This window comes from Podarcis vaucheri (genome assembly GCF_965113315.1).
Source record: "Podarcis vaucheri genome assembly, chromosome: 17".
In the NCBI taxonomy this organism is placed as follows: Eukaryota; Metazoa; Chordata; class Lepidosauria; order Squamata; family Lacertidae; genus Podarcis; species Podarcis vaucheri.
The window spans coordinates 17,182,800-17,209,739 of NC_138755.1; the positions used below are offsets into that span (position 1 = coordinate 17,182,800).

A 26,940-nucleotide genomic window follows, 5' to 3' on the forward strand; every position below is an offset into this window, starting at 1 on the left:
CGCAGCCCCCAAATTGCATAAATACTCAGAAAATACTATGGTGGAATCAATGCTGCTGGGGGCGCGGAGAAGAGAGATCTTTTCTTCCAGTGAAAATATGCATGGTATACAAATCAGAGTAAGTATTTCAAGATTTCTCCCTCATGTTCTCAGTTCCTGGGAATTATTTGCCTCATCTCTATTCTTTCTAAGTAATATTATTACAGTCTACGAATTGGCTTATCCACTCTATTATAATTATTATAGAAATGTAAAGATGAGATACTTTGTCATTGTTGGTTACACCACTATAGTACAAAAACCAGCATTTTATCAAGAAAACTCCAGAGACAAACACTTGATGAAGCAGTGAGGCACAAGCGGCATTCTATGAAAGAGGCTTGAACATGCCTTGAGAAAATAATAATAATAATAAAAATAAAATAAAAATATTTCTACTCCGCCCATCTGGCTGGGTTTCCCCAGCCACTCTGGGCGGCTTCCAACAACTAATTAAAAATACATTAAAGCATCAGTCATTAAAAACTTCCCTAAACAGGGCTGCCTTCAGATGTTTTCTAAATGTCATCTAGTTGTTTATTTCTTTGACGTCTGAGGGTGTTCCACGAGGTGGGCCCTCTGCCTGGTTCTCTGTAACCTCACTTCTTGCAGTGAAGGAACCACCAGTGGCCCTCAGAGCTGGACCTCAGTATCCTGGCTGAAGGATGGGGGTGGAGATGTTCCTTCAGATATACTGGGATGAGGCAGTTTAGGGCTTTAAAGGTCAGCACGAACACTTTGAATTGTGCTCGGAAATGTACTGGAAGCCAATGTAGGTCTTTCAAGACCAGTGTTATATGGTCTTGGTGGCCACTCCCAGTCACCAGTCTAGCTGCATGCCAGGCACTCCTGTCTTCCACTGCCTCCCACAGTTTGATCAAACTCACGTTGGTAGCTTCAAGAACACCATCCAACCATCTCATCCTCTGTCGTCCCCTTCTCCTTGTGCCCTCCATCTTTCCCAACATCAGGGTCTTTTCCAGGGAGTCTTCTCTTCTCATGAGGTGGCCAAAGTACTGGAGCCTCAGCTTCAGGAGCTGTCCTTCCAGTGAGCACTCAGGGCTGATTTTCTTCAGAATGGATAGGTTTGATCTTCTTGCAATCCATGTACTTTGCGCAAACCCACAGACTTCCATCTTCAACAAAAGATATGGGTCATATTATCCATCTTACAAAACAACAACCATTAACTACCTACCTCATCAGAATGAGCGACAAAAATCATATTCTAAAGATTCTGAAGTGACACCATAGCTTTTATTTTCAGTTGTTAATCATATGTTCAATCGTTCAGTCAACTTATATAAGAGACTTGCTTCGGAGTATGCTCCATCGAACATGCAAACCTTAGCAGCCATGCAAAGGATTTCACTGCAAGTACAATATCCATCCTTGTTTTTAATACACAACGACTCCGTTTGTTTCAAAAATCTTGATCATGAATGGTTTACCCAAATATGTCCACCCTTCTAAAATCAGATGCATTTCAAACTAATAGATGAATTGCAGAAGGAGATGTAAACTTGAGTGAATCAATAGCAGAAGAGAGCAAAATGTCCACTGGAACGGGGGGGGGGGAGGTTTCTTGGGATTTTCACATCAGGTGATGTTTCTAAATCTGCTCTGTTTCACCTTATCCATTCCCCACCTCCCCCAGTAACACATTTTTGGATGGTGGAATATATAAGATGCATTACTGTCACAACAACAATATAAAAAATACCCTGGAATGCTTTTCTTGCCAAAAAAAAATATCCGATGAATATTTCCGTCCAAGTTATAACTCAATGTCACAAAGGCTTGCACCGAGTGCACATATATTCCTAATGACTACAGTATGCTGTTCCACTGGCATATTAGAATCAGCTGTGCTAGTTGACCCAGGACAATAAAAGAGTGGTATAGAATAATAGACCATCAGTTAACAAGTGCTCTTAAAACAAAAACAAGCCATTTTCAGTCTAATATTTAAGGAGCGAGACAGCAAAATGGTACATTGCTCTTCACCAGCATCAGAGAGGACTTTAGTACAAACAAGTAAACATGATTATTAGGACATTGATATCGTGCAAAGCCTTCGTGTGATTCTGAGAGAAAGCCCCTTTGAACTCAATGCCACTTACCTTCTGAATAGGCGCATAGAAGAACTCAACTGTTAGGAGCAGCATTTACAGCGACATAAAAACAACCGAGGAAGAAAAGGGAAAGAAACTTTCCCAAAATGCAAACCGAAAATATTTTCAGATTAATCCCCTTGACCGCTGTTCATCATGCTATTGGCAAGCTGTTTCCAGCAGTTCCCCACCAACACTGGAGGAGGGAAAGAGTCCTTAAAAACAGAACCAAGTTACCTGTGGGGCCAGTCACCCAGGCAGCCTGTGGCTGGATGGGGGTAGTTTTCAGGGCTGGATTTCGGTTTGATGAGGCCCTAAGCTACTGACGGTAATGGGGCCCTTTGTATGTCCAGATTGCCACTGTTTTTTGTGTTGAATATATGCTATATGGTAATTTATGGACCTCATAGGTATCTACTGGGATGTGGGTGGCGCTGTGGGTTAAACCACAGAGCCTAGGACTTGCCAATCAGAAGGTCAGCGGTTCGAATCCCCACGACGGGGTGCGTTCCCGTTCCTTGGTCCCTGCTCCTGCCAACCTAGCAGTTTGAAAGCACGTCAAAGTACAAGTAGATAAATAGGTACTGCTCCAGCGGGAAGGTAAACAGCGTTTCCGTGCGCTGCTCTGGTTCGCCAGAAGCAGCTTAGTCATGCTGGCCACATGACCCGGAAGCTGTACACCGGCTCCCTCGGCCAATAAAGCGAGATAAAGGGACACGGTGGCGCTGTGGGTAAAACCTTAGTGCCTAGGACTTGCCGATCGTATGGTCGGCGGTTCGAATCCCCGCAGCGGGGTGAGCTCCACGTCAAGTGCAAGTAGATAAATAGGTACGGCTTTATAGCGGGAAGGTAAATGGCGTTTCCGTGTGCTGCGCTGGTCCTGGCTCGCCAGAGCAGCTTTGTCACACTGGCCACGTGACCCGGAAGTGTCTCCGGACAGCGCTGGCTCCCGGCCTCTTAAGTGAGATGAGCACACAACCCTAGAGTCGGACACGACTGCCCGTACGGGTTGGGGTACCTTTACCTTTAATAGGTATCTAAAGCCATTCGCACATAATAGGAGCCTACACAACACAAAACACTGTTGCTGTATGTAGGTTTTTTTTGGTTTTTATCTTATATTTTGGAAATGTACATTGAGGGTTTTTTCCCCTTTAAATTTTTTTTGGGTCCTCTAGAGCAGTGTTTCCCAACCTTTTTTGGGCAAAGGCACACTTGTTTGATGAAAAAAATCTCGAGGCACACCACCATTACAGCACCGTGACGTCAGCGCGCAGCGTCACGCCGGGAGGGACGCACGAAAGTGTAAGTTTCAATTTTTTCCCTCCCCCTTGCCGGGGAACCTCCAAGCTTTGGGGGTGGGGGGGGAGGAGGCAGCAAAGCGAGGGACTGAGGGACTCCTCCAACGACAAGGGTTGGGGAAGAAGAGAAAGGGCTATTCCACTCCAGTCACGGGAGGGGAATATGTACTGGCCCAACTGGTGTGCGGTCTTCGGAAAGCGGGGTGCGGGAAGGAAGCCTAGGCTCGGGGTCCACCGACCTCGGCGGAGAAGGGCAACAACCGGAGCCGATGACGAGCCGACGCGTGCGTGCAGCGGCTGGCCTCAAGCTCGGGAAGCTGCGCGCGGCGATGTTGACGCGGGGCGCGCGAGAGCTTGGGGGCGGGGGGCGGGAGAGAGAGAGAGAAAGAGTTGGCAGCACCAGGCGCTGTTACTTATTGCGCTGCGGACGCTGCCAGCAACTGCGGTGGTTGTGCGGCGGCCGCCGCCGCAGAACGTCCTCATCAGTCAGCTGAGCTGCCTGGCGGCGTAGGGAGCCAAGGGGCGGGGCTTCCTTTCTGAAGGAGCTGAGGGTGGGGGTCCTCCGGCGCCTTCGGCGAAACGGCGCCGGCCCAGAGCGCTTCTAGGAGGCTGCCTTTGTGCGTGACGTAAAGCCCTCTTTCCCTCCCTCCAGCCCCGTGTCACCTGTGGAAAAGGGGGCTGGATCCAGTGACGCAACTCGGAAAACTGTTAGGGAAGCCAGAGCAGGAAAGTGAGTGGGAGGCGGCGCCGCCGCTTTAACCCACGTTTCCTGTTTGAAAGAGAAACTTTCAGTGTTTCCCAACCTTTTTTGGACTCGCCCGCCTCCCTCCAGGCAACATCTCGCGGCACACCAGGCAACATCTCACGGCACACTAGTGTGCCGCGGAACACTGGTTGGGAAACACTGCTCTCTAGAGAGTGGGGCCCTAACCTATAGCTTGTTTAGCTTATACATAAATCTGGCACTGGTAGTTTTGCAGGTCCTGGGGAGTGGAGGCAGATTATTAGGGACAGTGGCCCTCACCCAATTGGCCAGGAAGGGTGGGAAATGGCTGTGTTTTAGTTCTGCTGTATCCTGCAGTGCCGGGATCCACATTTTCATCGGATCACACATGGAACACCTATACAGCCTTTTCCTGCGGTTTGCATCTCTGATGCTTTTGAGGTTGGTCATTGGATTAAGGACCAGTTGCTGAGTTGCCATTGCTTTGAGATCGCTTGAGGTCGGGTGGATAACAAGCCAAGGCAGCCACCGAAAGGGAGTCTCGGTGGGGAGTTTACATATTTGTTTTCTGATTGATTGCATGGTTAGAGAGCTCCAAAAATCTACTGTGGTTCGTTGCGTAAATGCCCCTCCTATGTAGCGTGAGGAAAGTACCTACTATGACAGGCATGATCATGATTTCACTGTGCTAAGGTACCCTTAGGTCCATAAAGTCGCCAGTGGTCATCTAAATACGTTGCCAGTAAAGTAAATATAAAAATTATAGCCTGCATGGGGGAGATCAAGCCACAGAAAAGTACGAGTTTTACACGAGTTCACAGGTAGCAGGTGTATCTCACGTGGATATCTAGTGACAGGGAGGAATACGAGGCTCACAGACCCTCATCCATCATTTGGTCATAAAACCATTGCAGCGAGAAGAAAGGGTCGGACCATGGAAGAACCCCTAGTCTGAGGATCTTCTCTGTTTCTTTGGAAAATGCAGTTTCCTATGATTCCTATTCTGGCAGCTTCTTCCAGCACTAGTTGTAAACCGTTTCTTCAAAGCATAAGCAGGTTTTCCTTCAAGTCTCCCAGTTTTCTGTTCCTTCCACCTAAGCAGCTGTGATTGTGTTGATGTGTAATCTGTCTTACATATCTGCGTGCTCAAAGAGTGTGATTTTTGTGAATTCCTACGCAAATGAAACCGATTCGCACATCCCAGACTAATATGTGGATTGGAATGTTATTATCCTTAAGATCTTGCATTTTGATGGCTATGGTACAGTTCTCAGCTCAAAACATACACCGAAATGCTTCAAAATGCATATTTTAGGATCAAATACACATTCGTAGTAATGCATATTCAGATAACATATCTATTTAAATACAAACTTTCATGTGCATTTTATTTTAAGCAGATTAATGGAAATGCAAAGTTGCATCTATATAGAGTGTTCTTTAGGTTTAAAACTGAAATGGATTCAACAACAACAAAAGGATGTCGTGGGTATATCGTTTGTATTAACTTTGCTTTGGAGGAATCCTTGATATTTGAGGGTGTTCACACACTCTTAAATTGTATCTCTGTAGTGTGGGGACTAACAGACAGACAACAAAAGTGGATTCTGTAAATCCTTATGGTGGCAAAGAGACTTACGTTTGCTCCAAGGACAAACTTCCACCACTCAGTGGTCTGAACATCATGGAATTATAGAACTGTAGAGTAGGAAGCGACAGCAATTGTCATCTAGATTCAACTCCCTGCAATGCAGGAATCTCAGCTAAAACCCTTCATTGAAGGCAGTGGCATAGCGTGGGTTGTCAGTACCCGGGGCAAGGCAATTAATTTGCGGCCCCTAACCCGTGGATTTTAGCACTCGAGTCTCTTCCACTAGGTTAGTGTGCGCCCCCCCAGATGTTGCGCCCGGTGTGGCCGGCCCCCCCTGCACCCCCCACGCTACGCCACTGATTGAAGGAGATTCCACGACTTTCTGAGAGAGCCCAATCTTACTGCCTTTTCTATGTTTGAATGCATGGTTTATAATCCTCATTTAGATAGTGTTTTACCTCGGAAGTCTAACGCCTTGTGACTCGAAAAAGCCTTGCGACTGGCCAATTGGAAGCCACGCCTTGGTTTCTGAACGTTTTGGAAGTCGAACGGACTTCCGGAACGGATTGCATTCGACTTCCGAGGTACAACTGTATATATTTTGGACATACGGATGATGTACAGTGGTACCTCGGGTTACATATGCTTCAGGTTACAGACTCTGCAAACCCATAAATATTACGTCAGGTTAAGAACTTTGCTTCAGGATGAGAACAGAAATCGTGCAGCGGCGGTACAGCAGCAGCGGGAGGCCCCATTAGCTAAAGTGGTGCTTCAGGTTAAGAACAGTTTCAGGTTAAGAACAGACCTCCAGAACGAATTAAGTTCTTAACCCAAGGTACCACTGTATATTAATCCACTCATTTAAATTAGGATTAATAGAATATTTTATTGTTAATTTCAGTTGCTATTTTTAAAAATCTCCTTTCTATTTTTCATCTGCTAGATTTGCATCACACACACACACACACACACACACACACACACACACGGAAATGAGACTTGTGAATGACCGTATGTGAAATTGGTATTGACTGGTAAAGGACTGATCCATCAACCCCTATCTATTCTATAATATTCATGCTAACCTCCTTGCAAAACAGCCGTTCCTATACATCATTTACAAACTTCCAGTTGCGGCTCTTCTGCTGAGTAGGGAAATGCAAACCAGAAATGTTCTGATTTCCCAAAGGCAGCAATGCTTAACTCATTACTGCACGACCCTTTTAAAAACTATAAATTGCATTGTGTTACTGTTGTGACAAGTAAAGTTTAAAACTGAACATCACCACAACCAATGTTTGGAGGGCTTTTTGGGGGGAGTGGTGGAGATGGTAGTGCAAAGTCATGCATTGTAAACGAGCAAACTTCTGGCCATATGGTCTTAAAATCTTTGTGGTGGCTTTTAATGGACTCAGATCTTTGCCTTTGAGCTCACTTTAAACAAGCAACAAGGGTACGGCACAAAGAAAGGAAAGCCCTGCGTGTGGATAAAACCAAGTGATCCACGTTTGAGATCAATGTACAATAGCAACGGCAATGACTAGGAGGAAGAGAAGCAGAATAGAACTTTGCCTCATAGAGAAAACACACCATGAAGAGAGAGACTTTTTCTTTTTTTTACTGGTTCATTTGAAAACAAGTACATCTGCAATTGTATGTGTGCGACCACTTTGTAAACTAGGGATGAAAAATACTTGAAATTTTTCAGAGTTCTACAAAGTGGCTTTGGAGTACATTTCTTGGAAATTTGCATGATTTTACTTATAACGGTAGGTGTATTACATATGCAGATTTTATCTTCTAGGGCAAAAGAACAAAGACAAATGTTCCTAGTCAGGACATGTGGAATCAAATCACTGCTCTTATCAAAGCACGAGAAATTACAAATTCCATAAAGCACATTGTTATTTTTCTAATGTACCCCTGATCCATAATGAGAAGCAATCTAACATATAGATTTTGCATTCAATATCGCTGTCAAAAACTACATTACACATCAAATGTTAATGGCACTGGGGAGTTGGGGTGATTAATACCATAACAAATGGTATATATTACAAATTTTCTTTTGTTCTTTACTCACAATGACGCATACAGCCAGGATTTAACCTTTAAGGGTTAAAGAGTTTAATCAATGTCAATGTCTGATCTTCTGAAGGCGATAAAGAACGGTCTGTCTAGCGATACCCAACAGAACATCACTTTGTCAAGCCACAAAGCACCCAAAAGCTTGTCAAGTAAGTTACCAGAAACCTCTTTGTGGTTAGAACTCAGCTCCTTCCTGCTTGACCTATTATTTGATATTTGACCACTTGGTTGCAAGACACTTGCTCTTTCCAGCTGAAATGTCACTGGGGCATCTTGTCAGCTCCCCGACATCTCGGCCTGACATACAATTTTACTTTTGTGTGCTACAAGGCAGAAAATGCAGGGCAATGGCCTTGCTTTAAATTCTGTCAGCATCAAAGATGGGCGTCACTCTTGGGTCCTACTACCAACAACAACAACAACAAAAGGAGTCTATTTTGAAGGTCAAAATGGCCATTCCTTTAAAGTCTCTGCAGCTTAAACGAAATTTATTACCTGCAATCCTGGTTTGGGAACTGCCCTTATAAAAAGTACATAAACATATCATCTAAAAAGAGAGAGAGGGAGAGGGAGAAATTCCTCCCCGTACAATTGTTTCTACTTTCTTATCAAACACGGACTTGATAAAAGGATGAGTTTGCAATGCCTGCAGGGACCGGATTCCACACTTAACTTAACTTGTTCAAATGGGCAAGTAGTATCATGTAGGTTTACAAGGAGCAACCTGACCTTCTCACATTGACCAGGAGTGACATTATTGTGCAGAAAGAGAAGCAGTCCCATCATTTCTGTTTTGCACAACCTGCTTAAAGTTTGCAACTAAATGCTTGTCTTCAGTTGAGCTGACAAGAGAGGAGAGGGGGCTCACTGAACCATAGCAGGGCTGCCATGAAATGACAGGAATCATTGGCATACATTTCAAATAGCTCTCTCAATCCTATTAAAGTATTGCAGCCCTGTTTTAAAATAGACAAGTATGAAACAACTTTGATAGATAGAGACTAAAATGGCTTATTGATTTCTTTTTTAAAAAAAGTCAGAGGAAAATTACCCAAAATGTGTCATTCTTTAACATTTAAAAATATATTACATAAAAATGAGCTACTACCGTGATAAATAAAACTTTTCATTATATATATATATATATATTTTAACAAACTCTTTTTCAGTATGCTGGGAGCGCAGGAACATAGGAACAACCCGTGAACCCCCCACAATGAATAATGCAAAATTAATGCCACGGAAATGCATAGAGAAATAAGTGCAATTCGAAGGCTCAAAACATCCAAATAAGCGAGGGTTTTTAATTAGTTACACACATGTATTTATATATAGCTGCTTACAAAAAATATCGATCTTAACATCCATTTTGCATTGCTCGTTTGGTGGTGGGTATGAAATTCAGGGTTGAGGAATATGAGGAAATCTGAGAATTAGGTCTGTTGTGTACCAAGGCAAAAGATGTATCATAATCTGACTCTGCCTTGAGTGGCAAAAAGTCTGGGATGCAATTCTGGTCCAGCTGGGTTAAGGATCTTGAAGATCTAGGGATGCTTAAAGTGTTTTGCGGCTCCTGTAAGGCAAAAAGAAAAGGGGAAAAAATCATAAATAAAATACATACACCTTAGCCATAGGCCAATTAAGAAACAGTATGCTCAAATGCTACGGCATATTAGTACAACCCAATGCACAGTTTAAAGGAGTTTTAAGCCCCATTAATTTCAGCAAGCACACTATGATTATCTATGGATTGCAATAGTTAACAATAATTTTTGAGAACATTATTTGTTTCGCCTAATATTTCGACTACCCTTATTTTCACATTTGAATGCTCTAGTAAAGGTTTTGATTCTCTCATTCCTGTATCTCTGCTGCACTGCTATCATTAAGACTGAAAACTGCTAAACTGCCACAATCAGCTACAAATCCGAACAAGTGGTTTTTCGCACTGTACAGTAAAGTCTAGAATAGTTTTTTCACTTCATTTATTTATTTATTTTAAAAAATATTGTTTGATAATGCTGAATTGTGCTTGCCCCTGACCTTTCCCAGTTTAAATTTTTGTCTCATTCTCTGTCTGGAATAAACTAAACATGGTCAGCAACTACATTCCATCCAAATAGGATACAGTCCTGAAGGAATATTAGCTTGCTCATGTTCATTAACATCTACAAAATTTTAGCTACATTTTGCATTGGTCAGAGCAAATGAAGCAGATAAAGTATTCGGGTACCATAATCCTACACATTTCTTACTCAGAACTACGTCCCATCGACTTAATCCTAGGTAAGAGAGCAAAGAGGTGCAGTTTGAATCAGCCGGAAGAATGTATAGGAAGAATAAGTACCTTTAGAACAAGTATCACATACAACCACCGCCAAAACTAGCAAACACAACTGTATCTAAAATTCGATCTGCACTCCCTCAATAAGGGAATGGCAAATAAGATTTTGTGAATACAGTGGTGCCTCGCAAAATGAAATTAATCCATTCCGCGAGTCTCTTCGTCTAGCGGTTTTTTCGTCTTGCGAAGCAACCCTATTAGCGGCTTAGCGGCTATTAAAGGCTTAGCGGTTTAGCGGCTAAAAGGCTATTAGCGGCTTAGCAGTTTAGAAAAAGGGGGGGAAAGCGGAAAAAAATCGGAACACTCGCGAGACGTTTTTGTCTTGCGAAGCAAGCCCATAGGGAAATTCGTCTTGCGATGCAGCTCAAAAACGGAAAACCCTTTCGTCTAGCGGGTTTTCCGTCTTGCGAGGCATTCGTCTTGCGGGGCACCACTGTATATAGAATCAGCAAGACTTACAGCAGTGGTAAGAGGCCAATCTGACCAAAAACTGATAGAGGAGTGGACTTGCGTGAAGGAATACATCAAAAAACATTGTTCTGGTATTAATATATCAATATGAATGAAACTTATAGAGGGGAAAAAATTAAGAATAAATGGGCATAAGATGAGATAGTCAAAAATAATATTGACAACACAGCGAAAAGAAGAAAAGAAACAAAGGAAGCCACATATAGGTGGAGGGAAGTCACAATTTATGTCTGCATGTTTAGTTTCCATGTTTGCTTTCTTTTTTTGTAATCTAAGTTGAGAGGTGTATGTATCTATGTATAATGTTTGTTTAGTGTTTTGGTTTGTGTTTGTAAGTATTGCATTTATCAATAAAAGTTTAAGAAAATTGATCTGCATGAGGGACATGTGCTACTTTAACCAACGGCATCAAAATGCCATGGAATGCATTCGGTGAATTGTATTAGCACCAAAATACAGGCTGCAGTAATGAAGTGGAAGGGAATATTTGGAATTTTGCTACTGTGCGCATCGGGTTTTTGAGCGCTTCCCCCTCCCATTCCCATTACTGCTACTGGGGAGAAGAAGGAGGAAAAATCAATGGGCTGCATCTAACAACTAGTTCAGCAATTTCCTTTGATGTTGGCTCTTTGATTTCCTGATACAACACAAGCTATCTTGTAGCAGGCTGGAAAGGCGGACCTTTAAGAACCACCAGTATGGTTGCAAGTTCAAATGGTTACCCCAAAGAGATATTTAAAAAGCAGTTGTACACTCAATTCTACAAAGGATTTTGGATTGTGAAGTTTGAGTTAGACAGAAATTAAACTTGCAATCTTTGCTGCAAGTATATTTTGGTCCTACTGCACACAGCATATTGTAGCCAAGTTAAAATCGATGTTTATTGCAGTGGCAACAGTGACTTCACATATTTGAACATCTGTTATTGTAATTAGCAAGTTTTAATTATCTAAATGTTTATATAGGATGCTGCAGAAGGATGCAAAATTTGGATTTCCTGGTTTACTCCAAAGAGAGAAATTCTGATGCTATGTGAAAATGTGCTTTGTTTTAAAATTCCTCTCCAAAAACCAAGGACAATTTGTCATTTTAAATAGGTGCAGTCAATAGGTAAAGGACAGGTTGTTTTGCATATTTGTCAGTCTCATTTTCCGCATGAACTCGCTTATCACTCTGGTTAAAAATCATAATCATTTCTCACATTTTATTTCCCTCAAAACTCAGCCGATTCTTTTTTTTTTTAAATAAAACAACCTCAAAATCCCAAGCAAGGGGGTAGAAATCAGGTTCCCTCAGAGAGTTGCACACAAAAAGTATGAAACTTAATGATTGGCAGCTAGTCAATAGACTGTTACAGGAAAAGGCTTCAATGTTTGGCGGTGGTGAAAGGAGGGGAGGCTGGTCTGCTTCAGTTCTCAGGCCCAGGCTGCACCTCCTAGGAAACTGAGGTAGAATAACATCTAACAAATGGAATGGAAATCTGATTGCTCCTGTAGCCTTGACAGATGGAGGAAAAGCTTTCGCCGCTATTCATACAAACTGTCTTGATCCAGAACTGCTGTATGCATTTAAAACAAATGAAGAAAACACACACATAGCCCTGAAAGTATAACTTACATTGGAATAACTCAAAATAATATAAGTTTTAGGGTTGTTGTTTTACTATAACCATGTGTCTATGTGCATCAGATTGTGTTTTTTCTCTCAATATCATTACTCTCTATCCCTTAGTTGGCAACATTACGAGTCTCTGTACATGAGCACCAACAGATCATTTGAACCGGAAACGTGTGCCTATGTGCATATTCGCTGAGACGACTGTATTTACTGATGGGTTCTGTCCAAGAGGGTGGCTCCATGTTGCAGCACCTTAGAGGCTAGAAATGCTATGCGAGTTTGCCCTAGCCTGGCTAAAAAAAGAGCTTCTGGGGGGTCTTAAAAGGTTGCCTCAAAAGAATGCCCCCCTCCACATCCTACTACAGCTCAGATCAATATTTGGGCAGGAGAAGGGTTCTTGGTTTCCCTCTGCTCATTTCAGCCAGCCCCCAAGGCACCGTCCTTTTTACTTATCTGTATACGGCAATACAGTGGTACCCAGTTTTTTAGGATTCAGCAACTATCTTGTAGGTAGAGAACCAACATCCCCCAAGGTCAAGTTTGTACTGTGATCAGTAAAACGGGGTCTCTGCAGTTTCTTCACAGACTGCTCTGCTACCACCTTGTTTTCCCCATCCAGATTTAGGATGAGCTCTGATGGCCTTAAAAAGATAAAGGTAAAGGACCCCTGACAGTTAAGTCCAGTCGCGGACGACTCTGGGGTTGCAGCGCTCATCTCGCTTTACTGGCCAAGGGAGCTGGCGTACAGCTTCCGGTTCATGTGGCCAGCATGACTATGCCGCTTCTGGTGAACCAGAGCAGCGCACGGAAACGCTGTTTACCTTCCCGCCGGAGCAGTACCTATTTATCTACTTGCACTTTAACATGCTTTTGAACTGCTAGGTTGGCAGGAGCTGGGACAGAGCAACGGGAACTCACCCCGTTGCAGGGATTCAAACTGTCGACCTTCCGATCGGCAAGCGTTTCCGTGCGCTCTGGTTTCCGTCACTGTGTCCCATTGCACCAGAAGCAGTTTAGTCCTGCTTGCCACATGACCCAGAAGGTTGTCTGTGGACAAACACCGGCTCCCTTGGCATGAAAGCGAGATGAGCGCTGCAACTCCATAGTCGCCTTTGACTGGACTTAACCGCCCAGGGGTCCTTTACCTTTACCTTGCATCCCTCAACTGTTGGCCAGGTAGACAACTCTACATTGGGGACAATATATATTGCAATCCAGAACAGCAGAGCTGCTTCTCAGGATCTTACGGGAGATGGACCCTGGGCTCTTGCAGACAAGCAGAAAGACAACTCCATGGCTCTCTCTTGCAGAACGATGACTATATGCTCTTGAGCATCCCCCAAGTTTTTATGCAACGTGCTGCCATTATCATTTCATAGCACAACACTCGATGCTTTATGCAGCTCTAAACATGGAGACAGAAAGATTGCCAGCTGTTTTCCTCTTTCATTTTTACACTTTCTATTTGAATCTTGCGGGCCAAGCCTTGTGCTTGTGTTACTGGCCATATTTCTGGGTGCCCATTTTACGGGTGAATGGAAGCTTGGCCCTAAATCCAAGCAAGCGGCCTTCTAATGTCCGTACCTCCCCACAGCTACCGTATTTTTTGCACCATAACACTCACTTTTTTCCTCCTAAAAAGTAAGGGGAAATGTCTGTGCATGTTATGGAGGGAATGCCTACGGGTGGCATGCCTGCAGATTTTCCTCCTCTAAAAACTATGTGCGTGTTATGGTCTGGTGCGTGTTATAGAGCGAAAAATACAGTAGTTTTACAGGTGGCTGTTTTTCCCACTGTTACCTCCGCTTCAATCGGTGGAGGCTGGGAGGGGATCAATTAAAAGGAAATAAAAAGGGACGAGGTTGTATTGACTAGCAACAGCTCGCTCGCTCAGCCTTTGCAACAGGCTGGAAGGACCTGTACAGAAAAAAGGTTCTCCTGCGATGGACAAAAAGCACCGATTAGCCAAACCGTTTTAATTGCCCAATTCGGGAACCCCTTCACAAGAGATGTGCATCTATCTGCTGAATTTCCAGCAGTCTAATTTTTTTGTCAGAGACCTGGAGCCTGATGCAGATCTGTGCTCTGGCAGAAAGAGGAAAGGGGAAGCGGGAGGAGAAGGGGGGGGGGAGAGACTATATTTACATTCACTTTGCCAAACATTAGCATCTTTTTGTCCAATCATTTGAATTCAGAAGGGTTAGGAGAAAACAGCTTAGAGAACAAGGGTTGACACATACAGTGTGAAATCTTAAGGTGCTTGAATGCAATGAGGGAGAAAGTGAGCCCGAACCACATTTCAGCTCCCTAACTGCGCTGCAGCCCGCGTGAACTTTGTGACAGGTCTCTGTCTCTCAGCCACACTTGAGTAGCTTCTGCTGACATTCAGCTGTCAGCCAGCATCCCTTTACCATGCCCCTAACATGCTCTACAGCTTCACCCAATTAACTTGCTTTCACTTGACATTGCAGCAAAAAGCTTCATAATAGGTGGTCAAGGTGCACGGTGCCTGCCTGCCCTCTTAACTGCTCACGCACAGCAAGATGCTTAACTACTTTCCTTCAGTTTGCTCCGAAGTGGTGCGACTGTGATTTAGTTATCCCATTTACTAAACCAGGAAGAGAAAGCTGGGATTCAGCAAAGCCACATTTCTCATTGTATTTTAAATCATGCTTTAAAAATGAAACAAAACCAAACCAAGCCAAAGGACCAAAATTTGACCATCAAAATAATTTGATTTTAAAAATATACATTTGATTTTTATATATACAGGTTTCATGAAAACCTTGCATTTCTATTAGCAACAGAAATGCAGGGAGTGTGGGGCATCAAAATTATTATTTCCAACAATAGCCTTTTATGATACAGAAGGATATGGCTAAGGCAAAATTAAAGTGTCTTTATGATTCAGCATTCTCACACCAGAAAAATCATTAGACATTTAGATGATTAACTCTATTACATACTCTGTTGAACAGCTGGCAGTATGTTAAGTAAAATAGTGAGCACCCCTTAAAAAGGCATATCAAAGAAAGTAAATGGATTGTAAATCTTTTAAGGGCATCCGGGAAAGATTTAAGATTCAGCTGCACCTATTTTAACCCCAGATCATTGGTGAGATTTATTCCCCGCTTTTCTTCTTCTTCATGATTTAGGTAAATCTCCAGTTTATATTAGGGTTATCCAAGAGCACAAGTGTCATCTCATACTCTAAGGAAGTTGCGGTGTGCTATGAATAGAAGCCTACTGATCAATATGCTATGGAAGAAATTTAAAGAGAGACCCTATATCTGTGGCAGTATGCGGACAATGATCTATTGAACTGAAGGATAAACTCATTGAGACATTAAAAACAAATGTATTGTTTAAAAATGCATTTTAAGTGTTCCAGGATTGTCTTGTGAGAAAAGGGTCCCCTGCACAACAAATTCTCATAACCACCATTGTTTGTGACCCAGCTAATCAAAATGGTGGCATAACCCTTGCTGGCTTTGAAAATGGATCTCTTCATATGCTATATTGGAGGTCAACGTTGTCCATCTCAAAGAGTTTTCTGCTGAAAAGTGTTTGTGAGGGAGTAGAGAGGGGGTGTGCAATGTCCCCTGCTTTGGAGGGAAAGTCACCAGTGGGGAGAAGGGTTTGGTACCACAAACCGTGATTCACAGCTCGTTTACTTCTGAATACTTTCATTCAATGAAGCTGTAAGTGGGCTGTAGGTTAGAGACAGGTTCAAAACATCTTTCTGCCAGTGTTGTGAGATTACAAGCTGTACGTGTTATCATGCCTATGCACTCTCAAGAGAGCAAAATTCCCTTTCCTTGCTCAAACTACCAATGTTTAGCACTGATTTCGTATCAGAACTACGCCGTCTCGTAAAAAAACAGCCCCCTCCAGGGGAAAAGAACAATGCTAGTCACATTGTGCCCTTGATAAACCGCTGTTGTATGTAGATAACACTTCTTGATGTGATGGCAATGTGACATTTGCAAAAGAGCATCCCACTGGGATTTCAGAAACTCTTCAGAATTGCTGTTCAAACACCGGGTGCATTATCCAAATTCTACATGCCTTAGGTTCACTCATTTTTTAAAAAAAATAATACAAAAATATGGGCCATGCATTTTGTTGGATTAAAACAAACAAACAAAGCAGCTAGCTTTAAAAAAAATAAATAAATCTGAGAAGGTGCTACATTGCGTAAATGTATCCTTGATAAAAGCAATAAAATCAGCAAATAGCTTTATGAGGAAATCCAAAAATGTTGCTCTGTATGAAATAATTTGAAGGAACTGCCTGACGGCAAGAAATCTAATCCAAAATTCTAGTACCAGGTGGGGAAGACGCTAGAATTTCTAACTCAATGAAGTACACTTGAGTATCCTCATAAAAGTTAGCTGCTTTTAAAATACCTTTCGATCTGACTTAGATTTTACACACAGAGAGTTTTTGGTTTGGGGCAGCAGTACTGACCTTTGCTTCTCCTCTTGCTCCTGGTGCAAGCAGTTTATGAGCAATACCAATCACTTGTGAGTTTTATAGAATCAGAAATTAAACAGAAAAGTGAATTTATTTTGAAAAGGCATTGCAATGAGCGAGGGAGGGAGGACCCTTAATTGTTATATGAATAACTAGGAGGGGGGAAAGGGTCATACTCTAGGCTCAATTTCAGTTGATGTCTAACAGGCATGCAAGCTTCAAATTATGCTAACTGGGCAAGAAATCAAGCTTATCAGTTATAAACAATTTGAGTGTGGCTGGGCTAGGGTTACAGTTTCTATTGTTTCTGGCCTCATTCATATATACAGTTATACTTCTGGCTGCACCTAAATAAAAACCTAATAATTCAAGGGGGAAAAAACTATGTATATATACCAATCAGCCGTGGATTGGTACTGACACTGGAAAATCACTTTTCCCCAAAACGGCCAAACAAGCCGAGAGTCACTAAGCAAACGAAAATCAATATTTTCCACATACCAGTTGCATCCTAAGGGAATGAACGTTCTAAAAAGGAATTGTCCCCACCCACTCCCGCCTTTTATATGAATGTAAAATCTGCATACAAGAGGGAAAGAGAGAGAGAAAAGAATGTGCGCAAAAGGCTCTGCAGAATGATGCAAATGCAGAGGAAAACAAAGAGATATAGGGATTTATAATGTGGTTTTCTTCCAAGTACCTTGTGGTCTCTTATGTGGCTCTTAGCTTCCCTTCCTTGCACCAACCTTGTAGGTCAGACCAAGAGACGGTGACCAAGCTCATAGGCAGGTGTGGCTTTCTACCATGCCAACCTATGATTGCCTTCTAGCTGGGAAGCTGCTTCTGGATCAGGTGAAGTTAGCTGGGGAGTCATGGTCAATAGCAGAACCTGCTTCTTAATTCAGATTCACTTGTCCCTTGAACACACAGATGGGTTTAAAGGTCCAGCTTTGGAAATACAGAGACCAGCTACATGTTATGTGCAAGACTGTCTCAAGGCAAATTTTTAAAATGCAGTACAAACACCAACAATTGGGAAACACTTGCCTGCGAGCGTTCCACTATAAGCAGATGGAAATATCGGCAGGATTTTGATTTCACTTGCAGTGTAACAATTATCATGGGAAATGGGAAACACTTGCCTGCGAGCGCTCCAATTGGAGAACAGCCTTTACCAAAGGTGTCATGGGCTTTGAAGACACTGAAACTCAGGATGCAAGGGAGAAACGTGCTAAGAGGAAGGCCCTAGTGTTGTTCTACCCATTTTGCTGCAGAAAAATTGAGGTTGAGTAGTGTATGACAACCGTCAAGTATAGCCCAATGTTGCTAGCCTTGTGTGCTGGTGTTTTTTCAGGAAATGCAGCAGGGGTTGAGTACCTGTAGCCCTCTAGATGTTGCTGGATTCCACCTACCAGGGGTGCCAACTTGAATAAAACATGGGGGGGCAGGTAAGCCCCGTCTCGCATAATCAATCACATATTGCGGCACACACACACTATCTGAATGGCAGTATCCATCAACTTTGGGAGGACATGGCTCCCTCAAATATTTTATTAGGGAGCTGAAGGGACCTTGGCCCCTAGGAGTTGGCTCCTATGTCCCCTATCATCAACTGCAGCCACATGGCCAATAGCCATGCACGATTGGGGTTGTAGACCAGCAACATCTGGTTCTACAGAATCAAAATCGGGTTCTACAGAATTTTCTTGGTATTTTGGAACAGGTTTACACTATAGGTCAACATTTCTGGCCTTTGAGAAGCAGTATGGTTTCGAAAACTTTCTTCAAATGAGTTCCACACAAAAACAGGAAACGGGAACGTTAAGAAAAAGTACAATTGCTGATTGTAGGAATGGTGATCCAAATGTACAAGCTCAATAAAACAAACATGAAGATGTTACTGCCAGTTCAACAGTCCTGAAACTTGTCAGCAACCAAAGGACCAAAACAGTTGTCTAATAATAGAATATTAAACTTTTGTACCCTTTGAACTTCCTGTCTTCTGCATCACACCCTCACAGACATTTCCAAGTATTTTCATATTATTCCACTTGGATTTCCAGCACAAAACAATGGCTCAGTTGAGAAACATAAAGCATACACCCTAATACTTAATAGCAAAGTCGTCTTATGCATACTGTAGAAGCCAGAACCTCTTCAACTACAAAAATGCTTCAGCGATAGCATAAACTTTCCAACAGAGCCATGAAATAGTCTTCTCTAGAGGATTTCAAGAGGAGTTTGTGAAAGCTATCAGAGATAATTTACTGGTGGCCCTCCAGATGTTGTTAGACTTCAACTCCCATAATCCCTCGCTATTGACCAAATACTTTTATAATACAAAAATAATTTTATAAGTTGTGTGTACTTGTTTCCCAATTTGACCCTTTTGCATGGTTTGTGGTATTTTAAGCACTTTGTGGTATTTTGAGCACTGTGACTTGCCATTATTTTTATTGATTTGTAATTCCTTACTGTAACTGGTAAGTGTAAACTGTTTAACTATTATTTGCTGATATTTAATTCTACTGTTTACTATTACAGTTTAATGGATTGTTGAATATTGCTTTATTTGATACAACTTGTTTATTTTAAAGTTGTTGTGGCTTTTATTGTTATTGTGTGTGTGATCTTGGTCATCTATTTTGTTGTCTTCGGTTGTAAACTGCCTTGTGTGTAGTAATACAGAAAGGTAGTATACAAATTAAAAGTCGAATGAAATGCCCGGGGGCTTTTAGGAGTTGGAGTCCGACAACACATGGAAGGCCACCAGCTCCCCATCTCTGTTGCAGGCTATGCTGTTTTAGGGCTTGAAGGCTAAACTAAATAGCTGCTCTTCAAATAGCAAGCATGACAATGGGGTTGCACCTTGTCCCAAGGTAGGTTGGAAGAGTGACGACACCACCGCTATTTTCTTCGTTTCTTTGAAGTTTGTACAGTGGTACCTCGAGTTACATACGCTTCAGGTTACACACTCCTTGAAGCCAGAAATACTGCTTCAGGTTAAGAACTTTGCTTCAGGATTAAGAACTTTGCTTCAGGTTAAGAACTTTGCTTCAGGATAAGAACAGAAATTGGGCTCCGGCGGTGCGGCGGCAGCAGGAGGCCCCATTAGCTAAAGTGGTGCTTCAGGTTAAGAACAGTTTCAGGTTAAGTACAGACCTCCGGAACGAATTAAGTACTTAACCCGAGGTACCACTGTATAAGAGAAAGGATAGGGCGAGGAAAAACAAAAGGGGAACAGCTTGATAGATTATAAAACGTGGGTCCCATGTGGTTCAGTCCTCAGTCTGAAATGAGTGTGTAATCTATTGAGAGTCATAGGTTCCATGGTTATCACCAGCATCTGTGATGAATACCAGATTTTATCAGGAGCTGGAGCAGGTGAAGTGTGCATCACTTCTTGTTCATTTATGCAAAAAGTGCTTGCGTGAGCAGCATAACACCTGAGGTGCCCAGGAAAGACCAGCAACACTCGGTTTTTAGCAGAAATGAGCCAGAGACTGGACCATCTGAACTCAGTTGTAAGCAATTTTTACAGCAAAGGGTGGGTCCCCACTACCATTAGATCAAACATGAGTTTGCTAATATGTTCAAAGAGCATTTGCATGCCCAGAACAGGCACACACACACACACACACACACACACACACACACACACACAGCCTCAGATGAATGCTGGACTTAGGTACATTCATACTCTGCAAAAACTCTTCTGACATTAATGAAAAGGTGAAACGGAGCCATAGTGGAAGTTCAAGGATCTGTCTTTTGCTGCAACACATAAAGTGGCCCTCACACATTTCTGCAGTGACCCAGAAACAGAAGTCTGGTGAAATGGGGAGTGCTTGGCTATGTTCTGTATGTTCTGACTTTATTGAGACATAGAAAAAGGAGGTAGCATTAGCATGGATAGGTCATTTGGATTACCTCAATTCAGGTGTCATCTGAGTACATGAACCAGAGTCTTTTGGCAGCCTAACTAGGCTTTAACTTCTTACAAAAATGTCTCCGTTGATTCATAACCCCAGAACAAATTTTACTTTCTTTTGTGTTTAACCCACGGTTTAGCACTGGATAATGGATGCTTCTAGCCCTCTATCTTGAAATAGCTTCTTCAAAAGGAAGGAGGAAATGCCGAAGTAAAAGTCCTTGACACCAGAAAGAAGTAAATTTATCTACCTTTGTACAGAATAGTCTTTTCTTCTGCAAAGCCAGCTCAATTATGTTCTCGGCTCTATTCTTTCTTAAAAACTTTCTACTCGGGGTTAAACATCCTGATCCAGTTTTCAACACAACAGCTTTCCCGCTTCTTACAAGCTTTTCATTCCCACTGCAACCTAGACAGTATTGTCGGATCTTTGTATCGTGGCGTGTCAGACACTGTCACTTGGCAGACAAATGGGGACGGAGGCAGATTGGAAAAAGGCAGGTACAATGGACAGAGCAAAGAGCACAGAAAACTAAGACACCTGCTTACTTGCCTGTGAATTGTGCCACTACTGTAAAGAAACATGGTGATGTAATTCTGTTCTATTCTATTGTGGTAAAATCGAAAGAAAAATTATGTCCAGAAAGAAAACCTCAAATCACTTTTGTCTGGTTTTTTACATGCAATATATTATCTGACTAAAGCTAGATATCTGAGTTAATTTTCAATAAGCAAGTTTCTCTTAGTTCCATCGGCAAAATACAGCACGACCCACAAAATGCTAGGGACTTTGCCGTGGGATAGAATAGTAGTTGATGACCAGAGTGTACCCAATGCTAGCTGCTGAGATACGAAATAGTATGCTGACACTGTGCAGGAAGAGGATCACTGTACAAACCGACTTTCTAATAATAATAATAATAATAATAATAATAATAATAATAAAATGTATTTATATGCCGCCCAACTGACCGGGTTACCCCCTGACACACGCAATCAAAACTCACTGCAGGCAAGCAACCTTGCCCTGGACACCCAACCACTCTCACTACCAATGAAAACCAATAAATGAATAGAAAGAAAAGCTACCCAAGTTTGTTGTTGTTGTTTAGTCGTGTCCGACTCTTCGTGACCCCATGGACCAGAGCACGCCAGGCACTCCTGTCTTCCACTGCCTCCTGCAGTTTGGTCAAACTCATGCTGGTAGCTTTGAGAACACTGACCAACCATCTCATCCTTTGTCATCCCCTTCTCCTTGTGCCCTCCATCTTTCCCAGCATCAGGGTCTTTTCCAGGGAGTCTTCTCTTCTCATGAGGTGGCCAAAGTATTGGAGCCTCAGCTTTAGGATCTGTCCTTCCAGTGAGCACTCAGGGTTAATTTCCTTCAGAACGGATAGGTTTGATCTTCTTGCAGTCCATGGGACTCTCAAAAGCATCAATTCTTCGGCAATCAGCCTTCTTTATGGTCCAGCTCTCACTTCCATACATCACTACGGGGAAAACCATAGCTTTGACTATATGGACCTTTGTCGGCAAGGTGATGTCTCTGCTTTTTAAGATGCGGTCTAGGTTTGTCATCGCTTTTCTCCCAAGAAGCAGGTGTCTTTTAATTTTGTGACTGCTGTCACCATCTGCAGTGGTCATGGAGCCCAAGAAAGTAAAATCTCTCAGTGCCTCCATTTCTTCCCCTTCTATTTGCCAGGAGCTGGTGGGACCAGTGGCCATGATCTTAGGGGTTTTTTTATGTTGCATACACCAAACAAAAGAATGCACCACCCCCCTTCTTTCCTCTCTCTTCTCCCCCACCCTTATACTGTGTACAACATTGATGTCTCACATTGAATGTAACTGATCAGTAGGAAAGACTCCACGAGCTGAAAATAGAGACAACTCTTGTGCTTTTGTAACCCAAGATCTTTAATTTTTTTAAAAAAATATTTTTTTTAAGCAAGAAAAGACCTGTTCTTCTGCTGCCACTCTCCGGATGGGGGACACAGAGAAGGGCCTCGGGTGACAAGCACAAGGTCCGGGTTGGTTTGTATGGGGGAAAGGAGGTCCTTAAAGTATTGAGGTCCTGAGACATGCAAGGCTTTATAGATCAACACCAGCATTTTGAATTGGGCCCAGAAACTAATCAGCAGCCAGTGCAATTGTGCCAGGACTAGTGTAAGACTCTTGGCTTTCTGATTTTCAGTTATAAGTGCCAACATGGCATTATTAATATGCCAACAGAACAAAAAGTTGGAAGAGGTGTTCATCATACACCAGTTAAGGTTTACAAGCAATACTTATTTGCGGTTTACTTACAAAGCCCATGACCACCTGCAGAGGCTTTGTGACCCGCAGGTTGGGGGGAAACACTGCAACAATCTTCAGTGATTCCATTTCACACTCACCTTCCAGTTCTGAGTGTTTACACCTTACGTTAAAAACCTGGGATGGACTGGGGCTTACTGCTGGTGTATGGACAACCCTTCGGACTAACAGTCTACCAACCTGAACTGAGAGAAGTGGTCTCAGATTTGGTTCAGCAAAAAAACAGTGATATCTACTTCCATTAGCACAAAAGTCTGCCCTTTGACAACCTTCTTTTTAAGAACATTCACCAGGAAGTCATTTCGCTTTGTAGTGGGATTTGGGGTTGAGTGCTAGAGCCAGAATAGGGGTTCTGTTGGGTGTATTACAGAGCTCAGTGGCAGGGCACACGCAGAAAGTCACAGGTTTGGCCTTTGACATCTTCAGTTAGACAGACCGTGTAGCAGGTGATGTGAAAGAAAGCTCTGTGTGCCAGAAGAGAAAATACTGAGCTACATGGACAAATAAAGTCTACCTTGGTATAGGGTAGCTTTCTGTGTTTCTAGGATGAGGACCCTGGGCTTTCTGTTACGGGGGAAGCTCAATAAATATGCTGAAATTGTCTTGTCCAGGGCTGTTCAGTTCTTTGTGGATGCTAACTATGGAGCCTAGCATATGGGGTGGGTTGCAGTCATAGAATCATAGAGTTGGAAGGGACCCAATGGGTCATCTAGTCAAACCCCTTTGCAATGCAGGAATCTCAGCTAAAGCATCCATGACAGATGGCCATCTAACTTCTTAAAAACCTCCAAGGAAGGAGAGTTCACAACCTCCCAAGGGAGACTGTTCCACTGTCAAACAGCTCTTACTGCCAGAAACTTCTTCCTGATGTTGAGTCAGAATCTCCTTCCTTGTGATTTGAAGCCATTGGTTTGAGTCCTACTCCTCAGAGCAGGAGAAAACAAGCTTGTTCCCTCTTCCATGTGACGACCCTTGAGATATCTCTTTTCCAGGCTAAACATATCTAGCTTCTTCAAGCGTTCCTCATAAGGCCCGTTTTCCAGACTCTTGATAATCTTGATCAGGGAACCTCAATAAATATGCTGGAGCTGTTTTGCCCAGAGCTGTTCAGGACTTTGTGGGTGCTTTGACAACCATGGAGGGTCTAGCATATGGAATGGGTTGCACTCTTGACTAGGCAAGAAAATGTGGGAGACGTTCCGTTGACTCCCTAGTAATGGTCAGGCCAGGTTATCTTAAGGTTCACCTGTATCTTCATATACGTACCCAGACCCTGAGATCTTCATCACAGTCCCTTCTTCATTTGCACTTGACCAGGTGAGGTGCAGTGGGCTGCTACAGAAGGATGACCATTTTGAGGATGGTGCCCTGACTCTGGAATGTCGTCCCCAGAGAGGCTCACCTGGCACCTCATTTTATGCTTTTTCAGCTGGGAAGGACATTATCTTCCCTCATGCAGAGTTCAGTTAGTCCCACGGTTTACCTGGATACTGATGGCTGTAAAGCAGGAATGCTGGTATGCAAGTGGCAGAAAACAGTGCAATGCTCATCCTCTATCACTGATTTTATGGAGTGCGGTCCGGTGAAGTTCTTGGAGTGCCTTGGGACTTTTTCCAACATGGCAGGCAAGGCAATGTTTAAAAAAACCCTTGGAGGCATGTTGTGACATGTTTACTAAGCACCGTGAGAGTAAAATAACTCGCATCTGCAGCAACTTGGATATAACGGTTTTGACAGCTCGGCCTAAGGACATGTTTAGAGCACTGCCTCTTCCTATTTCATTAGATGACTTTCAGTTATTATGGCTTCAGGACATGGACAAGGAGAAGTCTGGCCTCCCAGCTGTTTGTTCAATCCTTGGCTTCTTGGCTCGTAACACCTAGCAGGATAGGACTGGATAGCTGGGTCCAGGAGACAGTGAATGTCTCCCAGTGAGAAAAAATGGTCCCGGCTGCCTTTGAAGGACATGGTGGCATGGCCTCCTTAGACTCAGAAGATTGCAATAACTACCAGTTAGCCACTGATACTCCCCTCTGGGGTCATTGTGCTTCAGTGCTTTCATTCCTACCTGGAAGGACAGTACTAGGTGGTGGTGGTGATGGAAGACAGTGGTATTTATGTTATGGGATGGAGATATTATCAGTATGCTGATGGCACAACTCTATTTTCTCTTGTCACCTAATTTGGGTGAGACAGCAGAAATGTTATTTTTTTGATACCTAAAGGGCTGGGTGAAAGCCAACATACCAGGGATGGGGAACCGAGGTAAATAACTATTCTGCAAACCACTGTTGTAAATCTATATCATCTTCCTCTTCTCTGGAAGGTTCAGGGGGAAGAGGGGGAGGCAGTCCCCACCATTTCTCTGCAGTCCAGACCCTGACACCCCAGCCACTCTGGGCGGCTCCCAACAAAATACTAAAAACACAGTTAAACACCAACCACGCAAAACTTCCTTGGACAGATCTGCCTTCGAATGTCTTCTAAAAGTCAAATAGTTATTTATCTCCTTGACATCTGAAGGGAGGGCATTCCACAGGGTGGGTGCCACTGCCGAGAAGGCCCTCTGCCTTGTTCCCTGTAACTTCGCTTTTCGCAGTAAGGGAACCACCAGAAGACTCTCAGAGGTGGGCCTTAGTGTCTGGGCTGAATGATTGGGATGGAGCTGTGTTGGTCTGCTGTGTTGTTGTCTAGTCGTTTAGTCGTGTCCGTCTTCATGACCCCATGGACCAGAGCACACCAGGCACTCCTGTCTTCCACTGCCTCCCGCAGTTTGGTCAAATTCATGCTGGTAGCTTCGAGAACACTGTCCAACCATCTCGTCCTCTGTCGTCCCCTTCTCCTTGTGCCCTCATTCTTTCCCAACATCAGGGTCTTTTCCAGGGAGTCTTCTCTTCTCCTGAGGTGGCCAAAGTCTTGGAGCCTCAGCTTCAGGATCTGTCCTTCCAGTGAGCACTCAGGGCTGATTTCCTTCAGAATGGAGAGGTCTGATCTTCTTGCATGGGACTCTCAAGAGTCTCCTCCAGCACCAGAATTCAAAAGCATCAATTCTTCGGCAATCAGCCTTTTTATGATCAGACTTCTTTACACGAAAGCTCACACCAATAACAAACTTAGTTGGTCTCTAAGGTGCTACTGGAAGGAATTTTGTTTGTTTGTTTTGATGGGGATGGAGACACTCCTTCAGGTACATAGGGATGAGGTCGTTTAGGGCTTTAAAGGTCAGCACCTACACTTTGAATTATGCCCGGAAACCAACTGAAGGTTTAAAAGGAATACCAAACAAACAGTGATGGCAGAGACTTTTTCATTCAATTGGAAAAAATCCAGTTGTTTCTGGAAAGTACAGGTAATGAGCACCTGTCCAATTTCAACAGGGATGCTGTCAGGAATATAGCTATCTCCACCTTGAACTGTGGAGGGCCTTCCTTATATGTGAGTACCAAAATCCTGAACCCACCAGGAGTTTGACAACCAGTTCAAATCCCATAAACGAGGTGTTATACGCTGAACATGGTTTTTCCTCCCCCCCATCAAATACAATGCAACATGTTTTGAGACTGCTCAGAAATTGTGATCAGTCCAAATAATGTTATTAGGTTGCTCACAAGGTAGATGGGAACAAAGCTTGCTGGTACTTAAAACAACTTTAGTTCTAGTCTTCTGTAAAGAATCTGTGGGAATGTATCAAATGTACTCAGCTTCTCTCTCCATATACGTTAAAATCCAAAATCAGTTAAGGCATCCTTTGTATTTTAGCACCATTCATCTCACTGAGGTAATTTCAACAGATCTAGCTTGCTAAATATATCAACTCCCTGTATCATCTCAGCAACAGAACTGGGTTCTTCTTCAAATATTACAAAATAAGTTTTACCACCTCAAATTTTCTCTCGCAAAAGTGAAGCTACATTGGGACATTTAA

The 26,940-nt window shown here is 43.0% G+C and overlaps 1 protein-coding gene across 1 annotated transcript in view; it reads right to left on the reverse strand.

Moving 5' to 3' along the window:
• Positions 1–9,144: 9,144 nt before the first annotated feature.
• Positions 9,145–26,940, reverse strand: part of CCDC171 (coiled-coil domain containing 171) — a 204,891-nt gene continuing 187,095 nt past the window's right edge. Inside the window, exon 26 of the mRNA XM_082206189.1 lies at positions 9,145–9,433. Coding sequence (XP_082062315.1) covers positions 9,218–9,433 — 216 coding nt within the window. The 3' untranslated portion in view covers positions 9,145–9,217. The remainder of the gene's footprint in view (positions 9,434–26,940) is intronic.